This window comes from Felis catus, chromosome A3 (genome assembly GCF_018350175.1).
Source record: "Felis catus isolate Fca126 chromosome A3, F.catus_Fca126_mat1.0, whole genome shotgun sequence".
Lineage (NCBI taxonomy): Eukaryota > Metazoa > Chordata > Mammalia > Carnivora > Felidae > Felis > Felis catus.
The window spans coordinates 29993009-30011112 of record NC_058370.1 but is presented as its reverse complement, the minus strand read 5'-3'; the positions used below and the strand labels follow the sequence as shown (position 1 = coordinate 30011112).

The 18104-nt window shown below is 44.0% G+C and overlaps 1 protein-coding gene across 4 annotated transcripts in view; it reads left to right on the top strand.

The window, feature by feature from the left end:
* Nucleotides 1-18104, top strand: part of CA3H20orf194 (chromosome A3 C20orf194 homolog) — a 130650-nt gene that overhangs the window by 58852 nt on the left and 53694 nt on the right. For 3 of the 4 annotated variants that reach the window (XM_019826770.3, XM_011280923.4, XM_019826771.3), the window contains 8 exons: nt 2038-2125; nt 3501-3577; nt 5324-5368; nt 5742-5787; nt 9246-9357; nt 9922-9992; nt 10928-10978; nt 12115-12202. In XM_019826770.3, the coding sequence (XP_019682329.2) occupies nt 2038-2125; nt 3501-3577; nt 5324-5368; nt 5742-5787; nt 9246-9357; nt 9922-9992; nt 10928-10978; nt 12115-12202 (578 nt within the window). The remainder of the gene's footprint in view (nt 1-2037; nt 2126-3500; nt 3578-5323; nt 5369-5741; nt 5788-9245; nt 9358-9921; nt 9993-10927; nt 10979-12114; nt 12203-18104) is intronic. The other variant, XM_011280924.4, reaches the window with a different exon arrangement.

Sequence of the window (18104 nt, the reverse complement as noted above, 5' to 3'; positions counted from 1 at the left end):
GCTTTTCTGCACTTTAGCAGCAAGTCAACTGCGTTCTCATACGTTGATGGGTATATATAGTCTTGCTTTGTATCTGCTAATACTTTTATGCCACTGTGCTTAGCCACTGGATCTTCATTCTGGATCTTTGGCATTTTTCCTAAACCAAATACATTGGTACCCTGTTTCAGTGACTGGTATTGAGATATGGGCATGGGCCCATATCAGGAGACTTACTGAATCACAGAGCTGGTAGAACTTGGGCCTTGTGGAGTCCTAGGGAAGGCAACAGCAGTGCCATCTAGACATGGAGCAGACTCTTCCCTTGTCATGAATCTCGGGCCTCCCATTCAGGCCATTTTGAGTCCATAACCAGGTACCTTTGCATTCAGCTCTTATCTGAGGGTCTGTATAGGAGAAGGCCAAGAGTGGGGAGACCTGAACAGTGTTGGTACTGAATGATGTCTGAATCAAGCTGGGTGGGGAAAGGAGGAAGACATATATATGTCTTTGGTGTTGGTGTTTAGGTGTGGAGGATTGTGGTTTTACCTGGAAGTGGCCAAGCTCATTGTCAGTGTCCCTGCCAGGCCTACTTCATACCAGGATGGATCCCTCTCTCATGGCCTGGCCAACAGTCTTCAGGATATGCTGATTCTTGGAGCTATCATTTTGTTATGTATACTTTTTCTGTCTTTTTTTTTTTCTTCTACCCAACTCAAATCCTTTACCTATAATGTGGAGGTGTGGTGCAGGAGCCAAAGAGGAAATTAAAGAAGTTGGCAGTATGACATGGCACAGTAGAAAAGCACCAGGCTGGCATCAGACCTGAATTCAAGTCTGCCATTCGTTTTCTGTTCCATGGACAACTTATTCCACCTTCAGAGGCCCTACTTGCTTCTTCTGTCACAGGGGTTAGATCAGATCATTTCTGTGTTCCTTCCTGCTTTCCAATTCCTGTCACCTTCCTTTACCTGTTAAGAGATTCTCAGGCATAAAAATAGACTTTTCTGTAGTAGTCTGAGGCAAGGCTTTATCACTTTCTTGCCAGGCACCTCCTTTGCTTTTCAGGGCCTTGTGAATGAACCCCTTCTGTCTGTAATTATCCTGATAAGATCCTGGATCTCCCTCCCCTAAAGCATGATTCTCAACCAAGGGCAATTTGACTGCTCCTCTTCCCCCAGTCCTACCCCCGACTCCCAGAGATGGTTCACAGTGCTGGAGACATTTTTGTTTTCCCAACTGGGGTACTACTGGCATCTAATGGATAGAGACCAGGGGTGCTGCTAAACATTCTGTAGTGCACAGGGCTGACCCCATGACAAAGAATTATCTGGCCCAAAATACGGAGATTGAAAATTTTTGCTTAAGAGGAACCAGTGTCGGATTTTCTAGGGACCTTCATAGCAGTCCCAGTCTGGCAAAGGAAGAAACCTTCTTATAATCACTTTGGGAAAAAAACCTTATAATCACTTTGGGAAGTGAGGAGTCCAAGAGAAAGAACAAGATTGGCGGGCAGGGAGCAGGGAGGCTTTAGGAAGAGAATGTTTCCTCTCAGAAACATTCTCTATTCTCTAGAGCAGGTAAGCTACTTGTAAAGTGGTCTGTAGCTCGGAATTTGAATTTAAGTGGAGCTCATCTTCTCTAGTAATCTCTCTTGCCTCTGGGGTCTCCTACCCTGAGATTCCAGTAACAGCCAGCCCACAGCAGTCCTGGGAGGAGATGACATGAAGGTGTGGTGTGCTTGGTCCTGGAAAAGCAAAGTCTGTACCATGACACTGAAGGGGCTAGGGAGCCCACAGAGTTCTCTTCTGTTGGATCACAAACAGGGAAGGTTGGTCTTCTGAGCAGAATTAAGAAGAGTTGACTTTTCTGTCATGGTTTAGTAAGAGCAAAGTGTATCTCACGTATGGGTCACATGGCTTTAAAAGGTTTAGAAATCAATGAGTTCCATTTTTGCACTTTTCTCATTCAGTTCCTTAGGGAATGTCATTTATGTGCATGCAGCGTTTATTGAAACCTTATGATGCTGTAGTTAACCCATATTTTTTTGTTCTAAAGTAGGCTCTTGTCCCAGGTGTATGCTGCTGTTATTGAGGCTGTTTTGGCTGGCATTGCATGTTATGCTAAAACTTCCAGTCTAACAAAGGTAATTTAAATACCATGTTTCTCTTTCTTTAGTAGTTATTTCAGTGTAAAACTTCCTATCCATCTGTTTTGGCTTTGGATACCGGGTACTACTCAGTTTTGTGCGAGCTTGGGCCTCGGTGGAGCTGGCACCAGACACAGAGATGCCTGGAGAGCACTGGGCTTCTATTGCCTGTGACCGAAGTGTCATTTGTCCTAAGAAGGACCACTAATCAGCACTTCTTCGTAGATCTTTGTAGATCTTTGTGTTAAAGCAAATCATTCTGTAGCATAGTGTTTTAATTAATAGCTTTTAAAAAATCCTTTTAAAAGTTAAAAATAAAGAAAAATATAAAGCTAGGTAAGTTTGATTCTTTAATGTTAGGGAGAGAGCATGCAAGTGGGGGAGAGGGACAGAGAGAGAGACTGACTCTCAAGCAGGCTCCACGCTCAGTGCAGAGCTGGATGCAGGGCTCGATCCCACAACCCTGGGATCATGGCTTGAGATGAAATCAAGAGCCAGACGCTTAACTGACTGAGCCACCCAGGCTCCCCAAGTTTGTTTTGAACTATATAGTGTGATTTCCTATAATTTAGTGTTAAAAAAAAAAAAAAACCCTAAAGATTAGAAAATCTGACTTGCCTTTCCTAGACAAGCACATGTGTTCTCGTTCTCTGACCGTTCTCTTCCTTGCTGTTTTGCGGTTAACCTGCCCTGCTGAGTTGGATTCCTATATCTGACCCAGTAAGGAGATGAGAAGAGTCGGCTTGATGCCTCCCAATGCCAATAGGACCTTTCCTGAAGGAAGCCATTTGACATTGGAAAGGTTGTGTATGATGTAGATACCAGAGACACTGTAGCCGTAGTCACCAGCTCCCTGCTATCTCCCCTCCTCACTGAACTTGAATCCCTGGCACAACTTGGGATTTCTCAACCCTTTAGCTGAAAGTTTATGCACTATCAGTTCTCATACCTTTGTTTTTTTAACTGATCTTTTGTGAATCTAGGTATTTGAATATTCTTAGCATCTGACAGAAACTCCAAGGGCAGTAGTCTCTCCCTCAAGGCCGGGGGGGCGGGGGGGGGGGTAGAAAACACTTTTCCAGACCTCACAATGGCATCATCTCAGCTGGTTACAGTTCCCAGCAGATCAAGTTCCAGTGCCCACCTGCCTGAATGAAGTGTTTCCTGTGAACCCAGCCCAAAGAAAGCAGGCACCTGTTTCCCTTAACACAATGTTTCCACTTTGATCTATTGATGTATACGAAGCAGTCATGTAGAGGGGAGGGGCACAGTGTTCTCCTGGCCAAATGTTAGAAGGGTACTTCCCATCAGTGATGTGTACTCTTTCCTGCTGTGAAAGCTCATTGTCTCTGTTTTGTGATTGGTTTTACAGGCCAAGGAGGCAGCTGAGCAGACCCTGGGATCCGGGTTAGATTCCTTTGATTTGACACAGTTTAAGGCAGGCCTACGGTAAGCAATGACTGCTATTTTATATAAGGAATTATTTTTAATGTTCATTTTATAAAGACCCTCTTCTCCCTTGTATTTGATATTCCACCTTCTCTTTGAGAAACGTTCTAGTAAAATAAGGGGATGTGTGAAGGAGAAACTCAAGATCAGGGCTTTGAGAGGCCAAGGAGCCTAAGATGGAGGAACTGTATGAGAAAGAGTCAGACACATTCCTGATGACCGCAGGGGAGGCAGATCAATACCAGAGGTGTCGGAGACCTGAAGGACCCAGGTTCACAAGTTAGAAAGGTGAAGCTGGGGACATGAGAGGTGAAGCTTGTTGGGTCAAGGTCCCTGGGCACAAGAAGGCAGTCACTGCTTAGAAGAGCCTGGCTCTGGGCCTCCATGCCCTCTCAGGTCATTGACACCCTGAGCCTGGCCCTGCCTCAGGGGCTAGATGCTGTGGGAATTGGGCTTGCTGGCAGTCTAAGCATCACACATCTCCTGGCACATCACAGAGGCTCTCTGTGTGGTCTGTGTCCATAGCAAAACTTTCATGAACCCACTCCACCTAACGCTCTGTACCATATGAGGACCACTAGGTGCACTTTTTTTGCAAAGGAGACCGAAGACCCCAACATTGGGGAATTTCTTTAAGAACTCTATGGGACGTGCCCTGTGGTGCCTCATCTCTGTACCCCACATTTTCTTACATCTACAGCCCTGGGTAGTGAGAAGGAGTATTGAGAACAATAAGTCAGTCAATTGATCTAACCAGAGTTCTACCGCTGTAACTCCAGGAGTGGAGGGAAGAGCCAGATCTCTTTGGTGCAAGGCTTAAGGTTCCTTTCCTGTGGGTCTTCTGGATCTTGTAGCTCAGGCCCTGAGAGGAAGGGGACAGAGGAAGTTCGTTCCCTTAAGGCCTTGCACTGGCCTGGATTGTCTGTTCCTGGAAGACCTGAGTTTGAGAAAGCACCTTTGCTTTCCAGCTCTGTGACTTTGGGCAAGACAAGGAGCTCTCTGAACATCTGTTTCCTCATGTTCCCACTGTGCTGAAAGACTAGGCATGTAAACGTTAGCTGCTGTTGCATGGGGCTCTTCTGTGTCACCATCAACACAGCTGGCCTATTCATTTTCTCCTTTCCTCAGGGCCTTGCATAGGCCACTCAGCCTCTCCAGGACAGGCTACCTTTCAACCCCAAGGCCTTTTAGCCCCGGGTATACCTCCCAGCTGGAGGAAGGATTGGCAAGGAACGAATACCGGGCAATAGGAGAAGCGTCTCCCATGGCCAGCCCTCCATCTGGAGCCCCACTCCCTTCTCTCCACAAGATCACTTTACTGAGTACCCTCACACTACATCAGATTAGCAAACCATCTCCCAAGAGGAACACAGGATTTGGCCTCTGCTTGGGCTCTGAGCAGAGATGGCAGCTTGACCCAAAAGTAGTAAAGAAGAGCAGGATTAGGACAATATGTCACAGCTGTCATAGCTATGGGGCAGGAGGCCGTGGGCCACCAGAGGGTCTTCCCAGTCTGCAATAGACCGTAGTTCTGTCACATGGTTCTCTTGTGCTCTGTCCAAGAGTCAAGGCAGCCCTGAGAATCTGCACAGAGGAAGAGCTATGACGAGTCAGACGCTGGCCCCACACTTGGGAAGGGTGCCATGAGGGCCCAGCACAGGTGCATTGCAGCTGTAGGTGTCTGGGGAGGGCACCAACGCTGTGGTCACCAGGAGCAGACTGACTTCTTTTGTTTTGGGCCTACAGCTCCAAGATGACTTTTCATATACATGCTGTGAATAATCACGGAAGGTAAGGGTATGTTTGTGGTGCATACTCATTTGGGGCAAGTTTTAGGAACAAAGAAGAAGAGAGAGGCTGTCTTGTAACTGCTGATGTGGGTGGTCTTCATAGAGTTCCACACCTGGCAACAGCATTATGCCAGGGTTGGGCTTGGGGCTGGCTACACTCATCTGAGACTTTCTGCCCTGAGTGCTTCCCACTGAAGCATTGGGCATGGGGGTAGGAGGTGGACCTAATTCCCTCCAGCAGCCTATGTACTAATTCTACTTACATGCAACCCAGTGCCTTGAAAAGCCCTGAAAGAAATCTAGGTCTGTGGGTTGCCGCCAAGTTGAGAAAAGAGAACATTGTAAATGTAATATATATCTCTTTCCTCCTCTAGGATTGTGCCTCTGGACAGTGAAGATAGCTTATATTTCGTGAAGACGGTAAGCAGAGCTGTTTTTAAGTCAGCTGGCAGAGAATGGCCTCTAGAGGGACATCTGCAAGGGGTGAGATAGGAGGATGTGGGATTCTTGGGCAGTCCGTCCCTTACCTGAGGAAACTGGTCTATTCGCAGGAGCATTTCAGCTGCAGAGGGAGTGGGGAGCCTGTGCTTTCTGAGGGTGCCCAGGCAGCTGTGCCAGGCCCACCACATCATACCCCCATGCCTAGGCTCCCAGGGCCCAGAGTCTTAGCTGGAGGCTAGGAGAGACACTTCTTCCTAAGGTTAGGAAGGCTTCCTCTAAGTGACTGTGATTGCTCTGACCTCATATGGAAATGTGAGCAGAGGACAAGCCTGCCTCAATACAGGCTGAGTTTTCAGTGGCTTCTCTGTGTTCCACAGCCTGTGCTGATGCCCTTATTAACAGGGGTCTGTGAAAATAAATAAAAACAAATAGATAACAACAACAACAAAATGGGGCCTAAGCCACCAGTGAAGAGGGTGGTCAGAGCAGAACTTTCGGACCCATGTGCTGGGAGCACACTGATGGGCCATTTGGGTGGTTTACAGATGCAGAAATATAGGTCCCCAGGTCAGCTGACTGGCATGGCCTAGGGGAGCAGTTTCTAGATTAGTTGCTCCTGGTCACAAGCCAAGTCCTCCGTTTATCCCAGTGCATCCTGATGTGTAGATGATCGGCAAGCAACGCGTGAGAGGATAGTGGCCCATCCAGCCAAGAGTCTGGTTGAAATAGATATGGGCACAGATTATGCCTTGAGTCTGTTCTACGGCTACTGCCCAAGCCTTAATTCCAGTGAGCTTTTAGTCACCAGGAACTTGGTGCACAAGTGTGGATGATTCCGTGCAGATGCATGCCCACCACCATCACCAGTGGAAAACAGTCATGTTATCTAAAGAAAGTAGTACATGGGGCGCCTGGGTGGCCCAGTTGGTTAAGCATCTGACTTTGGCTCAGGTCATGATCTCACGATTTATGGGTTCAAGCCCTGCATCGGGCTCTGCGCTGACAGCTCAGAGCCTGGAGCCTGCTTCAGATTCTGTGTCTCCTCCTCTCTGCCCCTCCCCCACTTCTGCTCTGTCTCTGTCTTTCAAAAATTAAAAAATTAAAAAATTAAATTAAAAAAAGTAGTACAAGAGGGGTAACTTTAAGGTTGTAATTTCTCTTTTTATAATGTATCTGTTCCCTGTATCTGTCACCATTTCGTATTGATGTTTGTTTAGATTTTACTAATTGACATAATCAAGAAGCCAGGAAATGCTTTCTGATATTAAGTGATAGTACTTTATCTCCTTGCCAGACGTTAGCCCTGACTTCTCTACTTAGACTGTTGTGCAGTGCTTTGGAAGGTGCTTTGCACAATAGAAGGTAGTCGGGAGTCCAGTGGAATCATATTATTGTGTTAAGTATGCATTCAGCAGCCGCTAATGAAATAAGAAAGAAGAGAGAAGTTGTTGTTTTCAGTCCAAATCCTGTCCTCCCTTCCAGGCTGAGATGAGGTTCTGCCTTTTAATTTTCTCTCTCCCCTTCCTCAATACCAGAAGCCAAATATGAAAGTAAGGTATTGGGTATAACCCACAGGATTGTCTTCCTGATTGATCTAGGAACCAAAGTGGTATTCTCATTGCCACTTAAGAGAGACCACATAGCCCAGGAAGGTTTTGTATCTTTAGATGTTTAAAATTCTTTGGAGCAGATTAAGATAAAAAACCCCAGTTGTCAGACCTACTCAGAAAGCTAACTATAAAACAAGGGTGACTGGCTGGCTTAGTGAAGTGTGTGACTCTTGATCTCAGGGTTGTGGATATGAGCCCAGTGTTGAGTGTAAAGATTACTTAAAAATAAATCTTAAAAAATAAAAAAATAAATAAATAAAGAGGGGCACCTGGGTGGCTCAGTGGGTTGAGCATCCAACTTCAGCTCAGGTCACGATCTCACGTTCCATGAGTTCAAGCCCCGTGTTGGGCTCTGTGCTGATAGCTCAGAGCCTGGAGCTGGCTTCAGATTCTGTGTCTCCCTCTCTCTCTGCCCTTCCCCTTCTCTAGCTCTGTTTCTCTCTCTGTCTCTTTTTAAAAAATAAAATTATTTTAAACAAAAATTTATTTTAAAAAAGAAAAGTTAACTAAACTATAAAAGCCTACCTGTCATTTTTGTACATTCTTTTTTCATGATGACATGAGAAATTAACAACTTCGGCTTTAACTCTGTTTTTTTCGTCAACTCTTCTGCTGCTTTTTTGTGTTTAGGGATCTAGCAATTTCTTCAAGAGCCCCAGGTCTCTTTTGTCTCTGTGCTGAGGGTGGTGCAGGGGTCCCAGGCAAGGACAAAGATGTGTGAAGGTGGGCGCTGCTTCAGGAGCTCTGCACCTGGGCATTCATTCAGCAACGTCAGACCAGGAGGAGACAGTACCTGAGAGGGCTCCTTGTGCCACTCATCATGTCCCTCACCAGATTTTCAATCTTTCTAGACCCTGGCTCTGGCTCATACTATTTTCTGCATTTCTTCTGCTAGATTCCTCCCCCGCCCCCCCGAATTGTTCCATTTTCATTAGTTTTAATATAAATTAGGACTTACTTACCAGATATTCAAGAACTCTGTTGCTCCAATTTTTTTCCAGCCTGCTGAAGGCTCTATTTTATCTTGCCATAAAAACTTATATAGTTTTCTCTTAATTTTCTTGGTAGTGAAAGAAGCATTTGCAGGTGTCAGTATATACCCAGAAATATCCATGAAGACTTATGTACTGAATGATTGACTACCTTTCTAGGCTTGTCCAGAACTTGAGCCCAAACCAAAAAAGGAGTTGGTGAGCGTATTGATGTGCCAGGATGTGAAGAGTATGCGAGGGTACAAAAAAAACCCTGGAAGAAACGCCCTCAACTCTGAGAGGCCAGGGCCTCATCACAATTAAGAAGGAAGGCTGTTATGTTTCTCTTAGGGAAGATAGACAATTTGAGGGACTTTATAGAAGAAGCATAAAAATACTCCACTGGCCCAGAGCTCCAGGATGGCTTATTCAGTTAAGCATCCAACTCTTGATTTCAGCTCAGGTCATGATCTCATAGTTTGTGAGTTCGAGCCCCACGTTGGGCTCTGCTTTCACAGTGCAGGGCCTCCTTGGGATTCTCTGTCTCCCTCTCTCTCTCTGCCCTTCCTGCTCACTCTTTCTCTTAAAATAAATAAATAAACTTTAAAAGAAAAATGCTCCTCTAGCCCAAGTGTGTCTCTGATGCAGCGGCAGTTGCAGAGATGCCTGGGTAATGCTGAGGTTCTCTCCCAGTTCTGAGATGTAGTTCAGGATAACTTTCATTTTCCTTAGAAACTCTTGAGTATTCTTTTGAAATGTGCCTTAAAGCAGCATTTTGTGGTCTGTTTCTTAAAGGTCTCTCCCTGAAAGTTTAAGACTGACAACTGGCCTAACTCTGTTTTCTCATTTGATATAGGCTTGTATGACTGTCTATGACATTCCTGACTTGCTGGGAGGAAGGGGGTGCTTAGGGTCTGTGGTCTTCTCAGAATCCTTTTTGACATCTCAGATCTTGGTTAAAGAAAAGGGTAAGTGTTTATAAGAGGTCTTTAGAAAGCAAAACTTGAGTTTTTTTTGTTTGTTTTGGCAAAATAAGTTATATATAATTTCATAGTACATATGTATATATAAATCATATATAATATACATTATTGTATATTGTGATCTAATTATACATAATGTGTTATTAACATTAATATATAACATTATTTTCACACATACAGCCTTATTGGTAGTTAGGAAGAAGCAATTTTAAATAATAATTAGATCCTTTTTTTTAACCTTTGCACTACCTTGATAAAAATTAAAAGTGTAGATAAAAAGGACTGATTCCCAGGACTCTTCATTTAAATGTGTAATTCTATTTGTTGTAAGAAAAGTAATAGAGTTAATATCACAGGGAAAACTTTATTCCTCCCCTCTTAGTCTCCCTGTCCCCAGATGAGGAGGTTTTCAATTTCTGAGAGCATAAGATTTTGTATACTAATAAGAGGATCCCTCGCTCCTGAGAAGGGGAGGGGGTGTTAGCTGTTGGGCCTACAAGGTGGGCCAGGTAGTGAGCAGTAACTAGCATGTCTGTGGTCTTCCTGCAGATGGCACTGTTACCACAGAAACCAGCTCCATAGTCCTGACAGCCGCCATACCCAGATTCTGCTCCTGGCTGGTTAGTGTTATTCATCCAATGGAAGTGGACTTAAATGTGGAGAAATCGGGGAGAACATCTGAAGAAGAGCCTCTTCATTGGGTCCCTGGTGGGGTGTCAGATCCTAAACTAGCTGTTGTTCAGGAATGGAAGTTATTATCTGAGCTCTTTGTGTTTATGCAAACAAATCTAGTTTCTTTAACTCTCTCCTAATCTTGGGAAAGTGCCAAACGAAAGGAACTAAATGATTTCGGTCCCTGTTAAATTATTGAAAGAAAGACGTTAACACCTTCATGTTCCATATGAGGACACTGAGGCTAAGAAATTGACCAGCCTGTCTAAAGTCACACAGATAGTGCGGAATAGATCACATGGCTCCCTTCTCTGGTCAGAATGGTTGCTGCTGAGTTTTTACAGCAATGATTTCTCTACATGTGGAAGGGTCCCATCTGCACCAGTGGGACTTGGTCTGAAACTATGGTGCCGTGGGACACAGAAAGTATGACAGTAATGAGTGAAGTAGTGGTCTAAGTACCTATTTTAGACTCTGTTTATATTGTTCCTACAATTCTGACATGGAAAGGGAAGAATCAGCCTCAGAGATGAACACATTTAAAGGAGAATGCACTCAAAATATTTTAATATGTTCTCTTCCCTTCATCCTTACAAATAGTTGTTTTTCCCTAAAATATAATTGGAGACAAAGACATCATTTCCACATATTGTAGGCTCATTTAGCTGGACCTCAGGTCCCAGTGAGAGAACCCACCATGGCTTTGGGCTCTAAGACTTGATGACTGGCAGCCAGCCAACTCTGCCATCCATCAGGGCCTGAGAGCATGGGATTTGGTCGAGGGGCTGCCCTGTCTCCTGGAAATATTTGAACATGGGGGAAACCTAGCAGAATTTTACCCTTGAAGTAGGAAACTGAAAATTTGCACTCCTTTTGGATACAGGTAGAAGATAATGAAGTAAAATTGTCTGAGAAAACCCAGCAAGCAGTTAAGGTAAGCAGCCTTTTTATTCTTAATGTTAACATTGTATCAAAATGAAATGTAAACAATTTATGAAGATAATTTGGAATATTTCATTGTAGAGCTGATCTGAAGGATATGTTCCTCTCTGTCTCAATTCCTGCTTGCATTCTTCCCCTCCTGGCAAAGCTCTAGAAATAACCGTTTCTCTCTGTCACTGCCCCTCCCCTGCTCTCACTGTGTGTCTCTCAAAAATAAAAAAAACATTAAAAATTAAAAAAAAAAAAGTGGGGGGGTGTTGGCGCCTGGGTGGCTCAGTCAGTTGAGCATCTGACTTCAGCTCAGGTCATGATCTCGTGGTCCATGGGTTCAAGCCCCTTGTCCGACTCTGTGCAGACAGCTCAAAGCCTGGAATCTGCTTCAGATTCTGTGACTCCCTCTCTCTTTGCCCCTCCCCCACTCATGCTCTGTCTGTCTCTCTCAAAAATAAATAAAAATAAACCTTGAAAAAATTTTTTTAAATAACCATTTAATGGGATGCACAGTTAGAGGGGATTTGTTCCGCCATTTAGGCCTTTTGGTGTGTTGTGGGTTTTTTTTTTTTAATGTTTATTTATTTATTTTGAGAGAGAGAGGAAGTGCGAGTGAGGGGAGGAGCAGAGGGAGAGAGAGAATCTAAGTAGGTTCTGCACTGTCAGTGCAGTGCCCAGCGTGGCCCTATCTCACGAACCACAAGATCATGACCTGAGCCAAAATCAAGAGTTGGACGCCCAGTTGACCAACCTATCCAGGTGCCTCTGGGGTGTTTTTTTTAATCTCCCTGTACTATTACAAGCAGATCTCAGGTTGACCTAGACATAGAAAACTGAGAGGTCAAGGCTTTGGGCCAAGGAGAACTGCTTCTAGTGGCTAGAAATCCACTGGAGCATGAACAAGCATAGCAGGCATTGGTGCCTGGACTCAGAGAGGACCTCACATTCTTTTCTTCGGCACAGGTCAAGAATGCCAGTAACATGACAAAGAGCCAGGCAGTGCCAGAGGTGTGGAAGAAATTGGGTATATCTGAGGCTACTAAGCAGCTTTGTAGATAGACAAATGGGCAAAACTTTTGATTCTGTGAATGTTTATGCTATAAATCATTTACTTTTTGTGATTGCTTGTTTTTAAAGGGGGATGCCTGTTTCCTGGGCACTTTTCTAACAGGAGGAGAAGGAGCATATCTTTATTCCAGCAACCCACACTCCTGGCCTGAGGAAGGTGAGCCAGCCGTTACTGTTCTCTTCCTGACTGTGTCTGGGTTCCTCTTCTGCAGGTATTGGCATGGGTGTTGTGAGAAATAATACATCAGATATTTGAAAAGATTTGTTGGCATACAAGTATTTTCCTACAACCTTTCTCCTTTTATCCACCCATTTTGCAGATAGGAAACTTGTGCTCCGAAGGGATGGGCCCAGAACCACAATCTGGTCCTCTTGTTGCCTCCTGAGGATTGTTCTCAGAATGGGCTAGAGCAGTAGCATGTTCAGAAATGGAATCTGTGGGCCAAAGTCTGGATTCGTTTTCTATTGCTGTATAACAAATCACCACAAATTTAGTAGCTCAAAACAATACATGTTTATGATCTCACAGTTCAGTAGGTCAGAAGGATTCATGTTGAGGGTCTCATAAGGCCGAAGTTAAGGCATCAGCTAGACTAGACTCTTGTCTGGAGACTCTGGGGAAGAATGTGCTCCCACGCTCATCTAGATTATCAGTGGCATTCAGTTCCTTCAGACTGTAGGACTAAGGTCCCTGTCTTTTTGCCAGCTGACAGCCAGGACCATGCTTAGCTCCTTCTTGCAGAGGTCTCCACCCTGTGACAGCCCTCCCCCATCTCAGCAATGAGAACCTCCCTTGTGTTGTTGAATCTCTCTTATGCTTCTGTTCTGTATAAATTCCCTTTCTATACCAGCCAGAGAAAACTGCTTTTAAAGAGCTTGTTGTGATTAGAAGCCCACTCAGATAATTTCTCTTTTGCCATGTAATGTTACATGAACACAGGAATAACATCAGGAGATGAAGGTCACGGGAGCCACAGTCTACCCTCTGGCCCCCCATTCATCCCTCCCACGTGCAAAATACAATCGCCCCTTCCCAAGGGCCTCATTTCATTATGGTAATAGTTCAAAGTCCTAAATCTCACCAGGCTCACAAATCCAAAATCTCCTCATCAAGATCATGTAAATCAGGTGTAGATAAGCTCTGGCATGTAATCCAGTAAGTACAACTGAACACAAGTCCTCTCCAGCTGTGGCCCTGTCGAACTAAAGAGACCAGTTATCTGCCTCTGCCTTCCCAACACCCAAGGTGGCACTGGTATAGGATAACAGTTACAGACATTCAGCTTCAAAAATGGGGGAAATAGAAAATAAAAAGGAGTCATCAGCCCAAGGTAGCTTTGAAATGCAGCTGGGCAAACTCCAGAGTCTGGATTAGGTTTCAAGGCCTGAGAATAGTCCTCCATAGCTCTGATCTCTGCCACCTGGGCTCTTGGTTTCAGCTAAACCCTTAGTGTTCCCCTCTGGGCTTGTGGCTACACCTTGGTCATCCTTCCTTTTTCGTAAAGGTGGCACTTTGTAGCTGAGTTTTATCAGCCTGCTTCTTGCCAGTAGAATTTTGAGAATCCAGTAATCTCTTTTGATTTATACTCTCTCTGTCCCTTTCAGTCCAAGCTGGCAGTATTTTCTGCTGACCCAAGATTCTCAAGAACCTTGTTGGTTTTGCATGGATTTCATGGGGATTCATTCCATGCTCCTTTTTGGTTTCCCCAAAATAACATTTTCTTAGTCCTATTCTTTCTCTGGTTGATACAGTCATTTTGTAGAGGAAGAGTTGTGACTTACTCCACAAATTTCTCAACCTCTACTATGCAAATCCCCTTTCTGGATAATTTTTTCTCCTTGAAAATATTTTGTCCAGTGGCAAATTCCTCTCTCTGTTCTCAGATTACTGGCTCAGCTTCTGCTTCTCCATTCACGGAGGAGACAAAGCACAAGGAGTTTTGGTGTTCCACAAAATGCTGGGGGTAGTAAGTAATAGCATTTGCTGTCATGCCTGTACTACAGCCCCTGCTTGCACTTCTGCCTATCTAGATCTTGGTGCAGAAGACCGGTGTTAGGAACCCTTGTTGAGGGCAGCGGGTGCGTCACAGTGCCACTAGCCTTGGGGCAAGATTGCATAGTGTTTCAGAAGCAAGTTGTAGAGGCAACACAGAGGTGGTTGTGCTCTGTCATAGTTGAGCCAGTTATAATATTTATCAAGGATGTTTGCCAAAATTAGTTTGCACCTTCTTAGCAAAGGGCCTCGTTAGAAAAATGATTTTAAATTGTATTGAGTTTTCCTGCAAGATTCGGTGTATCCTGAGGTTTCCACATAAAGGGCACAGCCAGGGATTTCTGGAGCCCTATTAGTCACACTCTTTTGAGAGTGCACTCTTAGTTTCAGAGGGAAATGTAGTTTGAATTAGGTGATTTTCTGAGGCAGAAAAATTAAATAGGAGCAGAGAATTTAAACAGGAATCTCCTATAGCTATCTGTTAAGCTTTTTGCCACTTTGGAGCTCAGGTCAAGTGGGGCTTCGAGTTTGTACCACTTAGGGCTCTCTTAAGGAAAGAGAACACAAAACATGTAGGGCTCTTCTCAGGCCTTGGAAGGGGGCTTGGGCAGGTGAGGGGTTCTGAAGCTTCGGTGTCATTAGGGTCTTGGTGAGTCTCTCTCTTCTTGAGACTATGATGAGCTTGAAATTTATCTGTTCCCATTCCCCAAAGGCATTTAAAAAGCTCTTCATGTGGGAGGGGGGATGGTCTAAAGGGGTAAGGGGCATTAAGGAATCTACTCCTGAAATCATTGTTGCACCATATGCTAACTAACTTGGATATAAATTAAACCATAAATAAATAAAAATAAATTTAAAAAGCTCTTCAGCATGCATTGTCTTAATTGAGCTTCTTGTCCTGAATCCCATAAGTGAAAACTTGACTGAGGTTACAACTGCAAGTTCAGGTAGCTCTGGAGGGTGGACTAGGTCTTTTTTTTTTTTTTTTTTCTTTTCTTTCCTTTTTTTAAAAGTTATTTTATTTATTTTGAGAGAGAGATCGAGCAGGGGAGGGTCAGAGAGAGGGAGAGAGAATCACAAGCATTCTCTGTGCTGTCAGCACAGAGCTGAGCTGAACCCAAGAGTTAGACGCTTAACCCTGAGCCACCCAGGCGCCCCTCACAGTGTTTTTCTAAAATCGGGACCAGGTCTTCTGATTCTCAGTCCAGGGTTGGCATTTCGAACTACATATAGACAAGAATAGTACTTTCTTTACTTTGAAACGCTTCCAGCTTTGGAACCTTTTTCCTTCCCCAGTTAGTGACTTCTGCATCATAGCAGCTTCCTGTTCATTTATGTCCTTCATGTGTCCTTCTCTTCCCCACCCTCAGGGTGCCCAGCTCCTAATCCTCAGGAGCCTGCTTAGGGTTTTACCACATATGCCTATATCCCTAAACAAAGTCTTGTTTTTGAGTGTAACATATATAATCACACACTGTGTATTCTTCTGGGACTTGTTTTTTGTTTTTTTTTTTTTCCTCACTATTCTATTCCTGAGACTCCCCCAGATTATTATGGGTAGCCATATAGTTCATTTACTTTCATGGCTCCATAGGATTCTTTTATATGAAAATGTGCTGTTTATTCTTTGACTGTTGATGGTTTTTGAGGTTATGGTTTTTTGCTATTGCAGACAGTCCTGTCATGAGCCTTCTTATACCTGTATTCTGGTGCACATGGCACCAGGAAGATGCCTTAAAACACAGCTTCCTTGCTGTATAATCATTGATATATGTTGTCTCAGGCCCCTGCCTTTCCTGTTACATTCTGGCTGGTTGGTATGTTGGCATTCCTTGAATGTTTGCCACTTTGATTGCTATTGTTTTTTAACTTACCTAGCTGTAGAATTTTCTATGCTTTGCCTCATAAGATTTCTCTGCACCACGGAACTAGAGGGGAGGTCATGTTGATGTGGAATGTTGGGGTTTGGAAGTCAGTGGTCAAGAAAGAATTCTTGAGACATCTTCAGTGCAAAAAGGTGGTTTTATTAAAGCACGGGGACAGGACCTGCGGCAGAAAGAGCTGCCTTGGGGTTGTGAGGAGTGGCTGATTATATACTTTCGAGTTGGGAGGGAGGTAGGGATAAAAGTAAGTCTTTGAGGAATTTGGAAGCAAGAATTCCAGGACCTTGAGGGGCTAGCTGTTGTTAGGATAAGGTCATTTACTACTGTCTAGTAAAACCTTAGTCATGAGACTCTTTAGGTATATATCAGTGGGCCATATGTTTGGAGGATGATTGTTAAACATATATCTTGGAGGAAGGTAGACATAAAGGAAGTTTCCAAAGGGATTTTTTACAGGATCCTAGAGGTCTGGCTAATGTCAAGCTAAGGTTGCCTTTTGCCTTTAGCAAAGTATTAACATCGAGGCAGCTAAGCTCCTTGGGGAAGGTTACTCTGCCTGTCTCTAGTACTTGTCACTGGGTTGTAAGTTATAAAGAAGTTTACTTTTTTTCTTTTGCCTTTATTCTCCACATCAGTGTGAATAGCCCCTGGCTGAAACACCACAGATTTCTCCTGTTCTCACCAAACTTCAGTAGAATTTCTCAAATGGATGCTTCTCAGTTTTGTTATACAACTTTGGTCCATTAATAGAGTCCTTCAAAAGTTGTCTTAGCAATTAGTCCAGTTTCTTTCCCTCTCTGTTTCTCTGCCCAACATGGGACTTGAACTCACGAGCCCCCAGATCAAGTCGCATGCTCTACTGACTGAGTCAGCCAGGTGCCCTAACGGTTTCCTTCTTTCGGAAAGGTGCTGCTCTACTTCACTGTCTTCTCACTTGCATCATTCCTGACCAGAAATCCACCTCTTATCTTTGTTCCTTTTATAGAAGTTATCTATTTTTCACTCCAGCGGCTTTAGAAAGTCTTTCTGTTTATCACAGATTTTAAGCAATTTTATTTTTATGTGATTTCATGTGTTTTTTTTTTTCCATCTTCCTTGTGCTTGGAAATCGTTTTGTGTCTTGATTGGATGGATTTAGTTTTCCTCAAATTGGGAGGGGTTTTTTGGCCTTTTTTTTTTTTTTTTTTTTTGGCACCTCCTATTCTGGGGGTCAAGTTGCATATCTTTGCTGCCTGGAGTTGCCCCACAGGCCCCTATTGCTCTGTACAATTATTTTCAGTCTTTTTTCTCTTTGTGTTTCATTATGCATAGTTTCTATGTGTATGTATTCTAATTTACTAACTTTCTTTCCTGCACTGTTGTTTTGAGTTTATTAAATTAACATTTGTTAAGTGAAGCACAGAGTACTGAAGGGTGAGCCAAGTTCAACAAAAGACCATGAAAGAAATTGAAATAGAGAAGTTTATTACTCACAAATCTTGAAGGAAGTACACGCAATGGCATACCTTATGCCTCCAAGAGCACATAGGAAGGACAAAGCAGAGTGCAGACGGGAGAGGCAAGACCTGGGGCACATGCCTTTATTAGGGTAGAGTGCTTTGGGGTTCCCAGGCTAAGTCCAGATTGGTCAATTCAAACCAAGAAAGCAGGGTTTTGGTAAGCACAAGGGGATAGCCCTAGAAGGCAGGGAAGACTTTTTTTTTTTTTTTTTTTTTTAACGTTTTATTTATTTTTGAGACAGAGAGAGACAGAGCATGAACGGGGGAGGGGCAGAGAGAGAGGGAGACTCAGAATCGGAAGCAAGCTCCAGGCTCTGAGCCATCAGCCCAGAGCCCGACGCGGGGCTCGAACTCACGGAGTGTGAGATCGTGACCTGAGCTGAAGTCGGATGCCCAACCGACTGAGCCACCCAGGCGCCCCCAGGGGAGACTTAATAACAAGACCTGTTGGGGAAGTCATGTCAGGAACTTACATCCTCTTGTGACTCTACCGGCTGCTACATAGGGTTTGCCTGATTTTAAGCCCCTTTTCCTCCAGGCCTCTTGGCCAAACAAAATGTATACGTAGGCAGCAATATCCTGGAGTAGCTTAGCTAAACTTTGACAACTATCTAATGTCATTAATCTCATTCAGTGTATTTTTCTTCTCAGACATTGTATTTTTCATCTCTAGAAGTTTGAGAT